Below are 18,759 nucleotides of genomic sequence, written 5' to 3' on the forward strand. Positions count from 1 at the left end.
ACTAAGCCCCCAGAGCATTTGTCAATTGCAAATATCTGTACTTTTCCCTGCCCGGCAAACCGTATTTCTCTTGTAGCACGGCCGGCCTTCTCATACCACATCTGCTAGGTCGAGAATCCATTTTGGTTCCTAGCTCCCAAAATGGTGCGCTGTGCGTTGCACCAGATGGGCTGGTCCAAGGTCGGCCTGCCCCCCCTCCAATCCAATGGCCTGGTGTGCCTCCTCCCATATCCGATACTTGTGTTATATCATTTTTGGAAGGGAAACCCTCCTCTTACCTTGCCCATACAGTACCTGTCCAGGTGGCTTCCCTTTCAGCCACCCCCTCTCAATCGCTATTGTGTGGGAGTCTCACATCCCCGTGCAACCAGTCATTTACACCTATAAGGAAGGCATGGTATCAAAGCAAGACAGACAAGTGATCACAGTTCAAGGGTGTTTATTAGACTGTAAAATGGGTGAGATAAATGCCTAATCTAAAACTAAACCTAACTCTAAGATCGGAGCAAGCTACGACCATCAACTAATAATATAGTCCAAGTGGAGTCTAGTCAAATAAAAGGGCCTATACTAAGAAACCTATTGCCAGTCCTTACTGCTATGTTACAAAAGAGTGTGGGGATAATGTTCACAACAAAAGAAGTGTTCACAAAATGATAAGTCAGGATGTTATGGCCGGGGTCTCCCTTCCCAGTGATTTTAGCACGGGACAATGCGGGACTCTTGAGCACAGTACACTGCGGGGCTTCTCCGGCACAAGGTTATAGTTCCTTCTCTCAATATCAGGGACTTCTGTGCCAAGTCTTTTTCATGCAAAGTCTCTTGCTTCAGGGGGCCTGATATGCCAAAACAAAAGTTCCTTCTGTTAATCTTCACATTGGGTGATTACCCTTTAAGCTTGGATCGCCCTGAGACGGGCTCGGATCCTTCTCTCAGCGTCAACCACCAGGAGGACTTGCAAAGCAAAGACTTCCGGAGGGCAATCTCGTCTCGCTGGGTCACTCTGTTAGTCTATGGCAAGTGCAGGTTTTTACAAACTCACAGTTCGCTCGCCATTCCCTCAACTGGGCACAAACGTCTGTTTCACAATTCCCTCAGTCGGGTTCACAATTTTACAATAGTCAAAAATGTCTGGAACGTGTCAAGGACTTTCGATTGTACGAGGGGTTTGGCTCGACCGTTGTATGACCAACTTGACACTTCACGCCGGCCTTCCCTATGGCCTCTTGGTACGTGTAGTTTCAGGAGAGGGGTACCCGCAAGAGACCTTCGATTGAGCACCCCTGTGACGCCGAACCACTCTTTCTCTGGTATGAAGTTCGTTCACAAAAAGATCTCCGTCTATTAATCTTCTTAATGTTGCCACTGCAACTCTGATTCTAACACAGTCCAGCCCACTGTCAGGTTCTTCCGACTCACCGGCTCTGTTGAACTCGTTGGCATTTCATTGGCTGCTGGAGTCAAGGATGGTACCACGATGGCAACCACGTCTCTCCGCCCTGGCTATCAGTGCGGGAGGGTTCCAAGTGCCACTGACATCCGTCACACCATTCGCCAGTTGCGATTCCCAGTTTTATGTTTCTTACATTGGAGGCATTGCGGATCTGGGTTGAAAAGGGCAAGGGCAAGTCCCTCCTTGATGTCCTTTCGGGTCTCGCCGCCTTTCTCCTCTGTTTGAACTGCCGTCCTGGAATGGCTGCTTCCTCGTGCATTCGGCCTTGCTTCAAGTGTGCTCTTGTGCTCCGCCTTTCATCCCTATGGGGAAAAGGGCAGTCCGGTGTGTGTAGTTGTCGGCAATTGCCTGACTCTGCCTGACCCTTGTGTTGGGACATGTCAGGTTAACGGCTCTGGTCTTAGTCTGTTGTTGCTCACAGTGTGAGAAAGTGGTTGTGTCGGAAAAGTGGGGGGGGAGGGGTTGGGGGGGTAGAGTTTCTAAATATCCTACCTGGCAGGATGGGGAAAAGGTGTCATAAGGAAGGGAATACCGTGTCTCACCCTTCGGTGTCCCACTTTCACTCCCCGAAGACCCCTCATCCAGGTGATCCTCACTCACTGGGACTGGATCCAATAGCGAAGCCCATGTCCTGGCCACCTAGATGACAGATCCCTGGGGACTAGCGAGACAGACAACTTCAGGTTTCTCACATACCCCAGGTTGAGCAGCCAAATAATACCGGTGGATGTTGGGTAGGCCAATTCCCTCCCTCCCACACCGACCTCTGTAATGTCTTCAGGGCCACCCGTGGTTGCGTCCCTCCCCATAGTAGGAATCCCTCAATGCCTATGAAAACTTGCCTGGGAATTAGTGTAGGAGCGTTCTGCAGCACATATAGGAACTTGGGAAGAGTCAACATCTTAATGAGCGCCGCCTTGCCCAATAACTATAAGGTATTCTTAAACTATGTCACAAGCAAAAAAGAGATTTTAAAGTGACCAAGTGTTCTGCATGGGAAAATACATAGTTCACACACATGCTAAAATAACTATCATTATTAGCCTACTGCTTGATCAAGAATACCAGCAGATTTCTTTTTCAGAAAATAAGATTACTTCAATGGAGGGTTTAGTGAAACACTGATAGGTTGTACCAGGCCAAGAACCTTGTATTATGGGATCATAGTGAAAGAGCATCAAATGTATGGTTACTCTACCATTGACTAGAGACAGGAGATGCAGAAACCTCTTGACTCTCTCATTCTTCAAAAGTGTTTCAGGCTTTTCCTTAAGTCTTTCTTTCTTCCCGAAGAATGCAGCAACCTGCTCAGTGGCAGCACGTAGCAAAGCAGGCACATCCACCTTGGGTGCAGATTCGTGCTTATCTAGCGAGGGAAAGAGAAGTTAAAGTTAATCAAGATGTTTGGCACTATATTTTTTCACTCTCCAGTATTTCCCATTTATTTGGTTCAGTGTACGTTTCAATTTTGGCAGATACAGGTTCTTAAATTAGCATACTGGACAAGTCATCATTTTGAATGTGTGATTACAATCCAAAGCAAAGTGTATCCAAACATTGTTTAAGACATCTTCTTGGAAATTAACAAAATGAAAACGTTACTGAAATTGAGAATATTGATTGTGCTAGTCCATAAACCGATTATCAAATACTAATAATAAGTGAAATAATCTTTTTTTTGTTGCATGAATCTATTACATATTCAAATGCTTTCTATGGATAACTTAGCAGTGTTGAAACCCTCTTGGGTGAAGGGTCAGGATTTGGAACAGTGGTAAAGATGTTTTAATGGATATCTTGTGAAATTCGAGAATGCACTGGAAAATCCAGATAGGTAATCCACCTTTACTAAGTGCATTTCCCCTCTATTGCTTGTTAGAAAAAACAAGAATTCCAGCAGCACCTGAAAGTGCATCATATATGATGGAAGAATGCACATTTGTACTGGGGGGTGAAAATGCCTGGATGATAAAACACCATCGCTTAAAAGCAGTCAGCCACTTATTTCATCATTTCAAGTGCGCCATCTGACAGTTTTCCAAGGAGCCTATTACGATTAAATTTCACATTCATTTGAGATTGAATGTCTGGTCTAAAACCGGATATAAGTAGCCATGAATGCTGCTGGGAAGATTGTTCTACATCCATTTGGTGATGGATGTAAAACCATTTAAGGCGACAATAGTATCTAGTCTGATCCTTTTAGGAGGGAATGGGGACTTGAGGAGGGATTGGGGGGAGGGGGTGGGGGATTTTAGCAAGCCACCCTAGTTATGGCAAACAGGGAGTCTCAGAGTTTAGCCAAAACCCAGTCAAGGTACAGGGAAGGGCAGTCAAGGCTTAGTCTCAGGAGTGAGAGTGGGCTAGGTCCTCAGTGAGTCCACGCAGAATAGCACAATAATTTAGCTTAGACAATGGGTAAAAATACAATTCCCTTTTACTTCATAAGTCCAGCCCTAAGATGTATGCCTAGTGCCCAAACACCCCAGGTTCCAGAACAGGAATGCTCCAGGGAAGATATTCTCACAAATAAGGCAATAGGCTTGTGGTGGTGATTTAAAACCGGTCCAAACTATTTCAAATTAGGTAGGTATTTGTCCCAAGACTGGTAATTTCTCTCTATCCCAGTCTCAAGGCTAGCCCAGGGGTAGGATACTTGACCCAGGTTTCGACAACCAAAAATAAGCACAGAGGGAGTGAGGGGACAAGGGGCTTGGTATCCAATGTTACACTATGGGGGGCGGGCGAGGGGGCGAGGACAGGAACAGTTATATAGCCCAGGGGTAGGATACTTGACCCAAGTTCGACGACCAAAGGTACGCCCAGAGGGAGTTAGGGGACTAATGTTTACCTATGGAGGACAGGGGAACAGGAACAGTTACATTTTCGTATCCCCGGTACCACCGTCCAGACAGATTGTCCCAGGCTACACAAAGGATTGTCCCAGAGTCGCTGGAGACAAGAACCTCCGTAATTTGTTTGCCTGAAGGGTGCAAAGTCGTTGCAGGTTTGGGTGCTTCTTCTGGCGGGTCCAACTTCAAGATAGAACAAATACCAGAACGTTGAAGTCAGACCTCATCAGGACACTTCACAGGATGGATGAAGATGAGTTCTGTTAGGAAAGATTTCTCTTTTAGGCAATTTACCCTCCATATTCTATAGACACCCAAATCTTTTGCTTTTGAACCTATCCTGACTCTATATAGAGAATGAAGCCTTCAGCTTAAATTCCCTGGCCCTTTGCTCCTTTTGTAATGGGGAAACTCTGCTTCCCGTTTGGCTTTGACTTTATACCTATTTTGGTAACTCTTCTAACAGTGCACACAGCATTTTACAATGCAGTGCATGGGGATACTTTTGTATCACCCTTGACTTTTACAATAGGGATTTTTGGAAGGACTAGCTGGTGGCAGCAATTACATTTTTACAATGTTTGCATTTATTTTAATGCGCACATTCGTGTTTACTGCGTCTGGCTACTAAATGTGGCTAGTGTCCTAAAACATCAATGCTTGTCCTTTGGCCATTTTGTTTCTTGGCCTTTTTCCGGCCTTCTCAGGTCAGGAATTCCTAATAGGGTCATGCATTTGCCCAGGAAAGCTGCTGTTTTTGCGGGCTAGTGCATGCCATTTTGTGTGGACACAGGAAGTGGGTGGGACGGTCTGGTCCCATTCCACAATGTGGTGATTGAAAGTCTGGTGTGTATTCTGGAGTGAAACCCACAGTGGTCGCAGATTGAACCACTGCTGGCTGAGCGAGTGGTGAAGATCCTTACCAATGGTGGGCTGGTTTTTGCAATGAGCATGGATTTGGGATAAGAAGAGGACTCCAGAAACCATTCCAGTAGATCAGCATTGGAGCCAAGTGTCCAGAGTAATCATACAGCTGCCTGAAGACTCATGGACGACTCCTGAAGAGGCCTCGAAACCTTTCCTGCAACTGTCCCGGTGAAGTGCTGCTGACTACCTGATCTGAAAAGGCCCTCTGCCGGGCTCCGTGTTCCTGCAGCTTGAGACTTCGGAATCGTCCCTGAGCCACCCTATAGACTGACCAGCTCTGAACTGGGGGTACCGCACCAGAATCTTCATTGTTCTGTGTTTTCGCCCAGAAAATTTGGTGGTTGCCAGCTCATCCTACAAGACATCTTCCTGCCAAGTTTGCTTCCCAGCATCAGGGGATCGCGCACGGGAAAGACTTCTTTGACCGCCATTGGTGACTGTCGCTGGAACCAGCTTCCTTCTGTCTGGTAAAATGTCCTGAAGAGGCCTACATTGGTGTATGCTGCATTTCTTATTTGGAAAGGGTTGCACTCAGCTCCTAGACCCATATGGAATCTGCCTTCCACTCGCAGCTCCGGGGCATCTTCTACTGGATCCAACGGCAGGAAAACCTACCTCCAGCTACTTCAGGTCGACCTGCCAAGTCACTTGGGAAAATTGGAGTAATGGTGGTGAGTAATCACAATACTTACAAGCTCTCCCATATCCCCTATAATAAACTTTGTGAATAACTTTGATTAGTTCCATTCCTTCGCTTTATAAACTTTTGTTTCAAAAGCTGTTCTAAAAGACAGAAAAAGTATTTTACTTACCTGTAAAAGCCGTGAGAATTCTTCTGGAAAAATGTTCACCACCACATGAACTCTCCCAGCCTTTTGTCACCTCTCATAGAAGGAATGTTGTGACTATTCAACATAGGGATTGGACTTACTAAGTTAGGGTCTTCGGGCGTGGCTAGCCAGCATGCCATGCGGTCGTGTTTGCTGTGAGCTCTGCCACAGGGTGCCCGAATGGCGAGATACTGGTATCCTACTACAAGATTTTCTCCCCGTTTTAACTTCTGGCTGTCCAGGATGTAAAGCGACCCAAGGGCTGAAAAGCACGCCAGAATTGGCTGTGGAGTAAGGGGAATCCCTGGCTGCCGTCCTGCCGTCTCTGCGAACAAAATGGCAGCGCGCACCAATGAAAACGACATGGCGATTCTCTATGCCCCAGGCCCCGGGCCGTGCAAAGTACGGCCCGATAGAGGGTTTGGGGGGTTAGGCGCGGGGTGGGGGCGAGATGGTGCGAAGAAACATGGGGAGGGGCAGCCATTTGGCGCCACTGCCCCAGCGTTGCCAGGCAACAGCCCCTAACAACAGGCAAGGTGTACGGCTGTGGTGTACAGTACGCCGTGCGCATCAGTCAGCACTCTCTTGAAGGTAGCTTCAGGCAAGCGTCTGTGGCACAGTCATTAAGAGTTGTGACTTGTATCTGAACGGTGGCACAAATTTGCCTGTTCAAGGTAAGGAGCGGCTCATTTGAAACCATTACGGTACTCTGGGGCCGTAATGGTTTCAAATTCGCGTGCCGCTTCGCGAGGCCGCGCCATGCGTTTCGGCATAAGAATAAGTATGCACGGAAGCGCCCACCCATTACAAGAGAGCTGTGACAAGAAATAAACTAGGCAAGGAGAAAAGAAAGTGGATGAGCTAAGAGCAAAGAGGGCAAAAGGAAATGCAGCGGTTGGGTCAAGAAGGCAGAAAAAGGTTTGGGGCTAAAGGGGTACTGGACATCCTGCGGAAGGAAGACAGGGCAAGGGAAAATGTCGCCTTTGCTGAGTGAGGAGTACAGCAGCAGGTGAGGGCACTGCCACCAGGACAGAAGAAAAATTGGAAGCAAATCGTAAAGAGGTTAAGCGCAGGCATCACTGGTACGGGTAAGTCGCCCAGAACCATTGACAGGAGGGGGAGAAAGCCGGAAAAAATACAGGGAGGAAGGGGTTTCCACAACCGAGGTAGTGAGCAGCAAGGAGGAAGAGAGGGACCCCTTGGAAGCATGGGTAAAATGGGAAGGGGTACTAGGTAAGGAGAGAGATAATGGCTCTGGTATAGAAGGGGCAGGCAAGAGTGCAGGGGCAGGTCCAACTCCACAACCAAAGTTGAGAGCAGCAGGGGGAACAGTGGGACCCCTTGGAAGCATGGGAAAAATGGAAAGGAGTAATAGTTAAGGAGAGAGTTAAGGGCTCTGGCGTAGAACGGGCAGGCAAGAGTGCAGGGGCAGGTCGATTCCGACTAGGTGACCCAGGGGATCCGAGACACAGCCCTCAATAGGCACCGACGGTATTGCAACAATACCCAGAGGATGGAGTGGCATTGTAAACTTAGCAACAAGGGTCTTGAAGGTATGCAAAGCATTGGGGGGATGCATGAAAGGAATACGAGCGGGAGTGAGAAGGAAATGAAAGGTTACCCGGACAGAGGGTGGGACGAGGAGAGTTTTAATCGGTACATGTTTAACGGATTAAAAGATAAAGGGGACCACAGGGTCCACAGTTCAGGAGGGCAACAGGAATAATGGGAATATAATGATAAAAGCAAAGACAGGGACAACAACAGGGGATACGTTAACAACGACAAGGAATCGTTTGAGGTCAGGGGAACAGAATCTTTGGGGCAGTCAATAGGGGACACAGAGAGGACGGCAGAGTAGCAAAGTAACACACCACCCACCAACGGCACAAGGGGTTGGCAGGGGAGATATCGGAAAAACATAGCTGGGAGCATGGAGCATAAGCAGAAGGGCAGAAAAGGGGGAATTCCAAAGTGTTCAATAAGAACAGTCATATGGCAATCGCCTATCAACCAGGAAGAAAAGATGGCTCTGGGGCAACAGTAGGCAACCGTACGGCAGAGAGCGCCCACACCAGGGAAGGCATGGGTTCCACGAGTAAGCACCGGAAATAATGAAAAGGTTAGCCATAAGGCTGACTAGGGGAAGGAAAATATGCCCACGCATATGGCAGAGGAAAATAACGCCCATACCTGGAAAGGCATGGGTTCCACGTAGAAGCACCGGAAAGAATGAAAAGGTTAGCCATAAGGCTGACTGGGAAAAGAAAATAAGGCCACCTGTATGGCAGGAAAATAACGCCCATACCGGAAAAGGCATGGGTCCCAAGAATAAGCACCGGAAAGAATGAAAAGGTTAGCCATAAAGGCTGACTGGAAAAGGAAAAGATGGCCACGTGTATGGCAGGAAAATAACGCCCTACAGAAAAAGGCATGGGTCCCAAGATTAAGCACCGGAAAGAATGAAAAGGTTAGCCATAAAGGCTGACTGGAAAAGGAAAAGATGGCCACGTGTATGGCAGGAAAATAACGCCCATACCGGAAAAGGCATGGGTCCCAAGAGTAAGAACCGGAAAGAATGAAAAGGTTAGCCATAAAGGCTGACTGGAAAAGGAAAGGATGGCCACGTGTATGGCAGGAAAATAACGCCCATACCAAAAAAGGCATGGGTCCCAAGAATAAGCACCGGAAAGAATGAAAAGGTTAGCCATAAAGGCTGACTGGAAAAGGAAAAGATGGCCACGTGTATGGCAGGAAAATAACGCCCATACCGAAAAAGGCATGGGTCCCAAGAGTAAGCATGGAAAGAATGAAAAGGTTAGCCATAAAGGGTGACTGGAAAAGGAAAAGATGGCCACGTGTATGGCAGGAAAATAACGCCCATACCGGAAAAGGCATGGGTCCCAAGAGTAAGCACCGGAAAGAATGAAAAGGTTATCCATAAAGGCTAACTGGAAAAGGAAAAGATGGCCACGTGTATGGCAGGAAAATAACGCCCATACCGAAAAAGGCATGGGTCCCAAGAATAAGCACCGGAAAGAATGAAAAGGTTAGCCATAAAGGCTGCTGGGAAAGGAAAACATGGCCACGTGTATGGCAGGAAAATAACGCCCATACCGGAAAAGGCATGGGTCCCAAGAGGAAGCACCGGAAAGAATGAAAAGGTTAGCCATAAAGGCTGACTGGAAAAGGAAAAGAGGGCCACGTGTGTGGCAGGAAAATAACGCCCATACCGAAAAAGGCATGGGTCCCAAGAGTAAGAACCGGAAAGAATGAAAAGGTTAGCCATAAAGGCTGACTGGAAAAGGAAAAGATGGCCACGTGTATGGCAGGAAAATAACGCCCATACCGAAAAAGGCATGGGTCCCAAGAATAAGCACCGGAAAGAATGAAAAGGTTAGCCATAAAGGCTGACTAGAAAAGGAAAAGAGGGCCACGTGTATGGCAGGAAAATAACGCCCATACCGAAAAAGGCATGGGTCCCAAGAGTAAGCACTGGAAAGAATGAAAAGGTTAGCCATAAAGGCTGACTGGAAAAGGAAAAGATGGCCACGTGTATGGCAGGAAAATAACGCCCATACCGGAAAAGGCATGGGTCCCAAGAGGAAGCACCGGAAAGAATGAAAAGGTTAGCCATAAAGGCTGACTGGAAAAGGAAAAGATGGCCACGTGTATGGCAGGAAAATAACGCCCATACCGGGAAAGGCATGGGTCCCAAGAATAAGCACCGGAAAGAATGAAAAGGTTAGCCATAAAGGCTGCTGGGAAAGGAAAAGATGGCCACGTGTATGGCAGAGGGAATGAACGCCCATACCGGGAAAGGCATGGGTTCCAAGTAGAAGCACCGGAAAGAATGAAAAGGTTAGCCATAAGGCTGACTGAAAAAGGAGATTATGGCCACAGGTATGGCAGGAAAATAAACACCCACACCGGTAAAGGCATGGGTTCCACTGGAGGAGAAGGGAAGGTTAGCAACAAAAAGATATCCGAGAAATAAGTAAAACTAAAGGAAACAGGGCGAGTCAAAGGAAACCTGGGCAGGAACGCCCAAAAAAAGTTATGAAATGGGTAAGCAACGCAGAAAGCATGTGCAGATGTAATTTTTTAGACGGGTGTAAAAAATGAAGGGAAGGGTCAACAACAAAAAAAATATGTGAATCCTTGGAAGGGGCTTTTTGGCCAAAGGGAAAAAGTAAAAATTGGGAGGCAGCACATCTAGACGCAGCTACATACACCACGAAAATAGCAGGGGTACTAGACCCAACAAACAGCCCGCTAATAAAGTATGAGTTGAAGGATTGGGGCTAGGTTGAAGGGGCAGTTAAAAAAGATGCGATAGCATATTAAAGGGATTGTAGAATAAGGGAGCCAGTAGACCGGAATACTGTAGCAGGGGATGGCCTGGAAAGAGTGAATGTTAACAGGGGATCTAAAGGGATCTCAGGCTGAGGGAAACAGAGATTTTCAAGTCAACAATAATACCACATAGAACATAGGATGGGGCATTTTGCAGACACTAATTTCAAGGCATTAGAGGAGAGGGGACGCAGACACGGGTACTTTTGGGGGGAACCTGAGCGGCCGAGGCAACGACCACTCAGGTGTGGCGGCACGTGTCCAGGAACGGATGCCCGAGGGTAACCGAGACTGACCAAGGAGAAGGCTGGCATCGCTAACCCTGGACACGGTGTGCCCAAAAGCACAGACACATGTTGTTATCATGATACTTGTTTGTGTTATTTTCTGTAGAAAATAAATGCCTACGGCCAATCATTTTTTCCACAACAAATCTGTCTGTAAGTCATTTCATAGTATAGGAGGTAGGAAACAAGAGCAAGGAGAAGCCCACACTACACAGCCTATAGGAAGCAAGCCATGTTCCTGTTGAGGCAGAATACCCTGTGACCGCACCTCAACATTCACAGACGCTCCGTTCCCCCGAAGTCAGCAGAGGATTGTGCGGGGAAACGCTGGCGAGCGGCGACCCTGGACTTGCTACCGGCGGGGGGGTCAGAGATCTGGTGGTGGCCGCGCTGGGCGATGGATAAGGAGTTGGGGCATGAGGCAGATTGGCTGTGAAGCGAAGGACGCAGTGCACTCCTACCGCAACCTCATGATGGCACTTTGCAGACTGTTCGGCCAGGCTCCTGCTAGAAAGATTGGCAGTGAGCTATAGCGGGTGAGCGAGAGAGTGAGCAGACTAAAACACTGGCTCGCCAATGCACATGAATATACCCTGTTCGTGCTCCCCACTGACTGTCCAGCCGGCATCGAGATTACGGCAAGATTCACGGGTGATGCAGGACACCATGGCCACGGCTGGAGCCCTGTCGGGGCGACAATGAGGTGGCAATCCCCTTCACGAGACAAGTCCCGATCCTGGCGGAGCGGAACACCCTATGACTGCGCCTCAAATATCAGAGCCGCTCGGTTTACCTGAAGCCAGTAAAGGACGGTGCGGCGGGGAGGCTAGCGTGTGGCGACCCCAGGCCTGCTGACAGCAAAGACCTGGGGACCCAGCGGTGGGTGGTGGAGGTACGGAGCGGGGGTGCAGAGCGGCTTGGCGGGAGGAGGATCGCATGGTGCGGACCGCTCGACCCCGGCTCTCACGGGATTGAGGTGAAGGGGCGGCGAGTTGTAACAGGCAGGCGGGGAGCATACACAATGCCCCGGGCCGTGCACAGTACGGCCCGATAGAGGGCCTGGGAGGTTAGGCGCGGGGTGGGGGCGAGATGGCGCGAAGAAACATGGGGAGGGGCAGCCAGTTGGCGCCACTGCCTCAGCGTTGCCAGGCAACAGCCCCCAACAACAGGCAAGGTGTGAGGGGAAACCTGCAGGGGAGCTGGGGAGGGCCCAGCCCCCAGGAGAATAACAAAGGACAGAGGGAGTATAAGTATGGCCAAAGGACAAGGGAGAAAAACAAACCAGGCAAGACGCTCACCTCGTTCGGGTAGGCGTCTTGGGACCTGGGCAAAGGAGAAGGAAGCGTTTTGTTCGTTTTGCCTCTACGGGCTTTTCAGGATTTCGTTTTCTCTCCCTCTTCAGCGGCGCTACAACAGACCTGAGCGGACAGAAGAATACCACAGGACCCGCGTGGAGAAGACTGTTGTCGGGAGCCGGAGCCGCGTGGAGAAGACTGGTGTCGGGTGCCGGAGCTGTGTGGAGAAGAGGGTCACGAGCGGACAGCAGAACACCGCCGGAGCCGCAGGGAGAAGACTTGTCGGGAGCCGCGGGGAGAAGACTGTTGGCGGGAGCCGGAGCCGTGGGGAGAAGACTGGTGTCGGGAGCCGGAGCCGCGGGGAGAAGAGGGCCACGAGCGGACAGCAGAACACCCGGAGCCGCGGGGAGTTCACCAAGAGCCGCAGGTTTTTGCAGGAGCCGCGGGCAGGACTCAGAAGGCGGAGAGCGCTGACGGACCAACAGGAGCAGCGGCGGAAAGACAGCGAAGGTCCGCCAGCGGAAGCAGCAGCCAGCGGCCGCGGAGTTCGGCAACAAGACGTGCCATGTCGGAAGGGCGTGAACACAGGCGCCAGTTCCCGTGGCACAGTCAGTAAGTGCCAAGCCCCTAAATTTCAGACGTTCCAGTAGTCTAGCGGCTAAGGGTCTCCCCTATGGGCCACGTGACCAGAGTTCGCATCCCTGCCACGGTAGTAAGAGGAGATCGCATGACTGGGCTCACGTGGTTTTCCTGGATCCAGGGCAGACATATTTCATGCCGGTCAAGTGGCACAGCGAGTAGAGCGTTCGCTTGGACATCAGTGCAGATCCTGCTGACACAGGTTCGAATTCTGGCAGGGCCAAACTCAGCCTTTCATCCTTCCGAGGTCGATAAATTGGCACCACACACCGTGGGTAATAATAAGCAGCGCTCAGATACCGGAGGATGCGAAATTATTTACATCGTCTCTGTGGCGAAAGGAAGGCGGCGTGCACGAAGCACGTCAGGGCCATATGGATTGCTGGGAGAGGAGCTGACTGATTAGCTCTGTTGGCTCAAACGGGGTGATAGTAAAGCCAAGGTCACAGGTTCGAGCCACGTATTGGCCACATTTTCACTTTGGGAAATATTTCTGCAGAAGCATGAAATTGATGCAGAATTGACACTCACAACTTGAGAGTTAGCAACAAAGGTTGGCTGGTTACGAAGCACGAGCAACGAGTGAAGGTTCCAAAATAGCTCGGTTGGAGGAGCGTGTGAAGGGCGGTCCAAAGGCCCCTGGTTCGATCCCAGATTTCGGCAGGGGGTCATATTTGTGAAAGGCCCGCCGGAGCACCCATGCGATACTAATAACCCCCGCTTATTTTTGTTAAGCACGCTGGGAGCAGGATTTATTGTGAAAAGGGGCAATTAACATAATGACCAACAGCCCGGGCAGGCTCCACACAGAAGAGCAACATAGAGAGGAAGATCTCAGATCAAAAAATCTGCGGAGCAATGGCTGAAGCAAGGGTTAGAAGGGCGCAGGAAATTAGCGCATGGGCTAAGAAAGCAGAAAAGGAATATGGAGCATAATGGGTACTGGAGCTGATGCAGAAGGAGGAGAAGGCAAGGGCAATGTCGCCTTTGCTACTGGAGGAGTCCAGCAGCAGCAAAGATGAGGCAACAATACCACAAGGCCAGAAGCGGGCGAGAGAAGTGGCAGATGGGCCGCAGGAACAGCCGGAGGAGCCCAAGAAGAGGCAAAAGAAAACCAACAAAAAAGGTAAAGAAAAAATTGATAATAACATTGAAAAAAAAAATATAAATAAATTGTCAAAATGTTAAAAGAATGCATCACGGTTCAGGGTAAGTCGCCCAGAGCTCAAGAGGGGAAAGAGAAAAGACAAAAAAAAAAAAAAAAAAAAGCGGGGTAATACGCAAAGATAGGCAGAAGAAGACCAGGGCAGAAGGGGCCGGAGGCGGTCAGGGAGCTGAGGGATCAGGCACGGCAGCCAGCGGGGTACCCACCCCACAGGGGGATGGTCAAGGGGTGCTACCAGGAGCTACCCCTCAGGGGGCGAAAACCAGCATACCGGTGGCACCGACTGGGTTCACGAGCATAACAGTACAAGAACCTGCCACAGTAATGACAAATTATGGCAGGGCCAAGGTTGAGAAGGACGCACAGGGGCATTCGATGAAGGCCCAAGCGTGGTACATTAACGAGAAAGCGAAGGTGAAGATTTGGAGGAAAGAATGTATAGATATTTATTCATTACTAGATGTACAGAGGAGAGGTCAGAACGTAGCACTAGAGGATATATAAGAGGAGAAAGGCTTACTGAGGAGGGCACCGGTAGTGAGGAACTTCGATAATTGGACAGCAGCTTTCCAAATTATGTCCACCATTATCTTGCAGAAATACCCAGAAGACGGGTTGTCACTGGTAACATACCAACAGAGGGTGTTAAAGGTTTACAAAGCTTTGGGGGGGATGCATGGAAAGAATACGACCATCAATTTAGAAAGGAAATGGATTGCTTCCCAGACATAGGTTGGGACGAAGAGAATTTCAATCTGTACATATTTAATGTGCTAAAGAAAAATGGGACGCCAGGGAGCAGAGCAGTTCGGGGGGTTATCAAAGGAGGCAATATTATCAGAACAATTATAGAAACAATGTTAGATACGGTAACAGAAGATATGAGAGCAATTATGACAGAGCAAGGGAGCAGAGTTTTCGGAGCAGGCAATACAACACACAGAGAAGTTGGCAGAACAATATATTGCCAACAGCACAAAGGGGGGGGTCGGGGGGGTCGGGGGGGAGTACCAATGGGCCAAGTAGGTCAGAGGCAGCACAATGTAGAAACTTTGAAAACGGGGTACCATGCAGCTGGGGCAAGAAATGCAAATTCAGCCACAGATGCGAAAATTGTAGGGGCGAACATTCGCTGGTCAAGTGGCACAGAGAGTAGAGCAGCTCGCTTTGACATCCTGTGCAGCACTTGCTACCACAGGTCCGAATCCCGGCAGGGCCAAACTCAACCTTTCATCCTTCCGAGCTCGATAAAATGAGCTCCACACAGCGTGGGTAATAATAAGCAGCGCTCAGATACCCGAGGGTTCGAAGCGCTATATAAATGTGAAATTATCTCTCAGGATGATAGCTCAGGGGGAACGTGCTCGCTATGGGTGCAAGACGACACGAAGCAACACAGGTTCGATCCCCAAGTCCGCGCTTAGAAACCTCTGGGTATTAAGCACGTTATAAATAACCTATCATATCATCGCAACATAGACACATTTTATCCTGAAAAACCTGAAATCCGCCTTAGAAAACAGAGCGTTAGTGGGCCAGAAGATCAGGAAAGAAGTAGAACTGGGAAGGATAGGACGACCATCCAGGTCTCCCCCTTTTGACGAATATATATGCTCATCACTGGGGCTGGTCCCAAAGAAGGAACCAAGCGAGCTCAGGCTGATTCATCACTTATCATACCCCCCAGGTGCATCGGTAAACAATGGCATATCACAAGAGGCAGTATCAGTGACCCATGCAGATTTTCAGGATGCAGTACAGGTGGTCAGGAAAGCAGGGAAAGGGGCATTGATGGCAAAGGTAGATATAAAATCAGCTTTTCACTTGCTGCCAGTCAACTGGGAATCACAAAGGTGGCTATGCATGCACTGGGAGGGCGAATATTATGTCGATATATTATGTTGATAAATTGATAAGGGGGTGGCAGGGGAAATATCGGAAAAACACAGCTGGGAGCATGGAGCATAAGCAGAAGGGCAGAAAAGGGGGAATTCCAAGGTGTTCAAGAAGAACAGTCATATGGCAATCGCCTATCAACCAGGAAGAAAGGATGGCGCTGGGGCAACAGCAGGCAACCGTACGGCAGAGAACGCCCACACCAGGGAAGGCATGGGTTCCACGAGTAAGCACCAGAAATAATGAAAAAGTTAGCCATTAAGGCTGACTAGGGAAAGGAAAATATGGCCACGCATATGGCAGAGGAAAATAACGCCCATACCTGGAAAGGCATGGGTTCCACGTAGAAGCACCAGAAAGAACGAAAAGGTTAGCCATAAGGCTGACTGGGAAAGGAAAATATGGCCACCTGCATGGCAGGAAAATAACGCCCATACCGGAAAAGGCATGGGTCCCTGGAATAAGCACCGGAAAGAATGAAAAGGTTAGCCATAAAAGCTGGCTGGAAAAGGTAAAGATGGCCACGTGTATTGCAGGAACATAACTCCCATACCAAAAAAGGCATGGGTCCCATGAATAAGCACCGAAAGAATGAAAAGGTTAGCCATAAAGGCTGCTGGGAAAGGAAAACATGGCCAGGCGTATGGCAGAGGGAAAGAACGCCCATACCGGGAAAGGCATGGGTTCCAAGAGAAGCACCAGAAAAAATGAAAAGGTTAGCCAGAAAGGCGGACTGGAAAAGAAAATATGGCCACGTGTATGGCAGGAAAATAAACGCCCAGACCAGGAAAATCATGGGTTCCACAAATAAGCACCTGAATTAAGGAAGAGTTTAGCCATAAGGTTGACTGAAAAAGGAGTTTATGGCCACAGGTATGTCAGGAAAATAAATACCCACACCGGTAAAAAGCATGGGTTACACTGGAGGAGAAGGGAAGGTTGGCAACAAAAAGATATCCAAGAAATAAGTAAAGCTAAAAGAAACAGGGCGAGCCAAAGGAAACCTGGGCAGGAACGCCCAAAAAAGTTACGAAACAGGTAAGCAGCGCAGAAAGCATGTGCAGAATGTAAATTTTGTAGACGGGTGTAAAAAAATGAAGGGAAAACAACAAAAAATGTGAATCCTTAGAAAGGGCTTTTTTTGCCAAAGGGAAAAAATTGGAGGCAGCACACCTAGACGCAGCTACATACACCACGGAAATAGCAGGGGTAATAGACCCAACAGTCAGCCCACTAATAAAGTATGAATTGAAAGGTTGGGGCTAGGTGGAAAGGGCAGATAAAAAAGATGCGATAGCATATTAAAAGGCCGGTAGAATAAGGGAGCCAGTAGACCGGAATACTGTAACAGGGGATGGCCTGGAAAGAGGGGAGGTTAACAGGGGATCTAAAGGGATCCCATGCTGAGGGAAACAGAGATTTGCATGTCAATAACAATACCACATAGAACACAGGAGGAGGCATTTTGCAGACACTAATTTCAGGGCATTAGAGGAGAGGGGATGTAGACACGGGTACTTTTGGGGGGAACCTGAGCGGCCGAGGCAACGACCACTCAGGTGTGGCGGCACGTGTCCAGGAACGGATGCCCGAGGGTAACCGAGGCTGACCAAGGAGAAGGCTGGCATCGCTAACCCTGGACACGGTGTGCTCAAAAGCACAGACACATGTTTTTATCATGATTCTTGTTTGTGTTATTTTCTGTAGAAAATAAATGCCTACGGCCAATCATTTTTCGACAACAAATCTGTCTGTAAGTCATTCCATAGTATAGGAGGTAGGAAACAGGAGCAAGGAGAAGCCCACACTACACAGCCTATGCCACAGGCCCCGGGCCGTGCAAAGTACGGCCCGATAGAGGGCCTGGGAGGTTAGGCGCGGGGTGGGGGCGAGATGGCGCGAAGAAACATGGGGAGGGGCAGCCAGTTGGCGCCACTGCCTCAGCGTTGCCAGGCAACAGCCCCCAACAACAGGCAAGGTGTGAGGGGAAACCTGCAGGGGAGCTGGGGAGGGCCCGGCCCCCAGGAGAATAACAAAGGACAGAGGGAGTATAAGTATGGCCAAAGGACAAGGGAGAAAAACAAACCAGGCAAGACGCTCACCTCGTTCGGGTAGGCGTCTTGGGACCTGGGCAAAGGAGAAGGAAGCGTTTTGCCACCCAACCCACCCTGCAAAACTTCAGGAAGAAGGAGACGGGCGGAGAGAGGAGCAGGAACGCCGAGTACTTTCTTCGGTACACGGTAGAAGAAAGTCGTAGGCGGCACGTGTCCAGGAACGGATGCCCGAGGGTAACCGAGACTGACCAAGGAGAAGGCTGGCATCGCTAACCCTGGACACGGTGTGCCCAAAAGCACAGACACATGTTGTTATCATGATTCTTGTTTGTGTTATTTTCTGTAGAAAATAAATGCCTACGGCCAATCATTTTTCCACAACAAATCTGTCTGTAAGTCATTCCATAGTATAGGAGGTAGGAAACAGGAGCAAGGAGAAGCCCACACTACACAGCCTATACCAGCATGCCGATGCACGCGGACCTGCTCTCTCTCGCTCCCCTAGCGGTCTAGCCGGCATCGAACCTGCTGCTGCTGGGGAGGGGACCACAATCTTTATGCCCTTACTGCTTGCCCCCCTAGACCTCCAAGGCTCCACAGGGAAGGAGAAGGGTCACCTACGTAATGGTACCTGTTGGACAATTATACCTGCAGGCAAGTGTACGTCTTGAAGCAAATTGAACCAGGTCTTTGCGCTAGGCCAAAGAGGGGCGTGGGCGCCTACCCAACCTAGGACATTCAGAGTCTTCACCATCAGACGCCGGAACAGGGTGCTGGAGGGCACTAACAACAGGAGACCGCAAAACACTGTTATAACGGCTCCCACCCTTTTGGGCAGCTTGGGTTGGGGGGTGACCCCCTCACCTGGACAATCCAATCCAATCCTCTCACAATTATATGGAGACATTACTACCACCGCCCTAACACTACGAAGATGCGCCGCCAGCGCTTAGGGCAACCCATGCACGAACCTTTGCAATGCCTAAAACAGTGGGGAAGGGGAAA

General features: G+C 49.4%; 1 protein-coding gene across 4 annotated transcripts in view; it reads right to left on the bottom strand.

The window, feature by feature from the left end:
- Positions 1–18,759, bottom strand: part of TRANK1 (tetratricopeptide repeat and ankyrin repeat containing 1) — a 2,632,183-nt gene that overhangs the window by 1,446,919 nt on the left and 1,166,505 nt on the right. For all 4 annotated transcript variants that reach the window (XM_069613200.1, XM_069613201.1, XM_069613199.1 and 1 more), the window contains one exon: positions 2,652–2,819. In XM_069613200.1, coding sequence (XP_069469301.1) covers positions 2,652–2,819 — 168 coding nt within the window. The remainder of the gene's footprint in view (positions 1–2,651; positions 2,820–18,759) is intronic.

This window comes from Ambystoma mexicanum, chromosome 5p (genome assembly GCF_040938575.1).
Source record: "Ambystoma mexicanum isolate Mex_15411 chromosome 5p, UKY_AmexF1_1, whole genome shotgun sequence".
NCBI lineage: Eukaryota > Metazoa > Chordata > Amphibia > Caudata > Ambystomatidae > Ambystoma > Ambystoma mexicanum.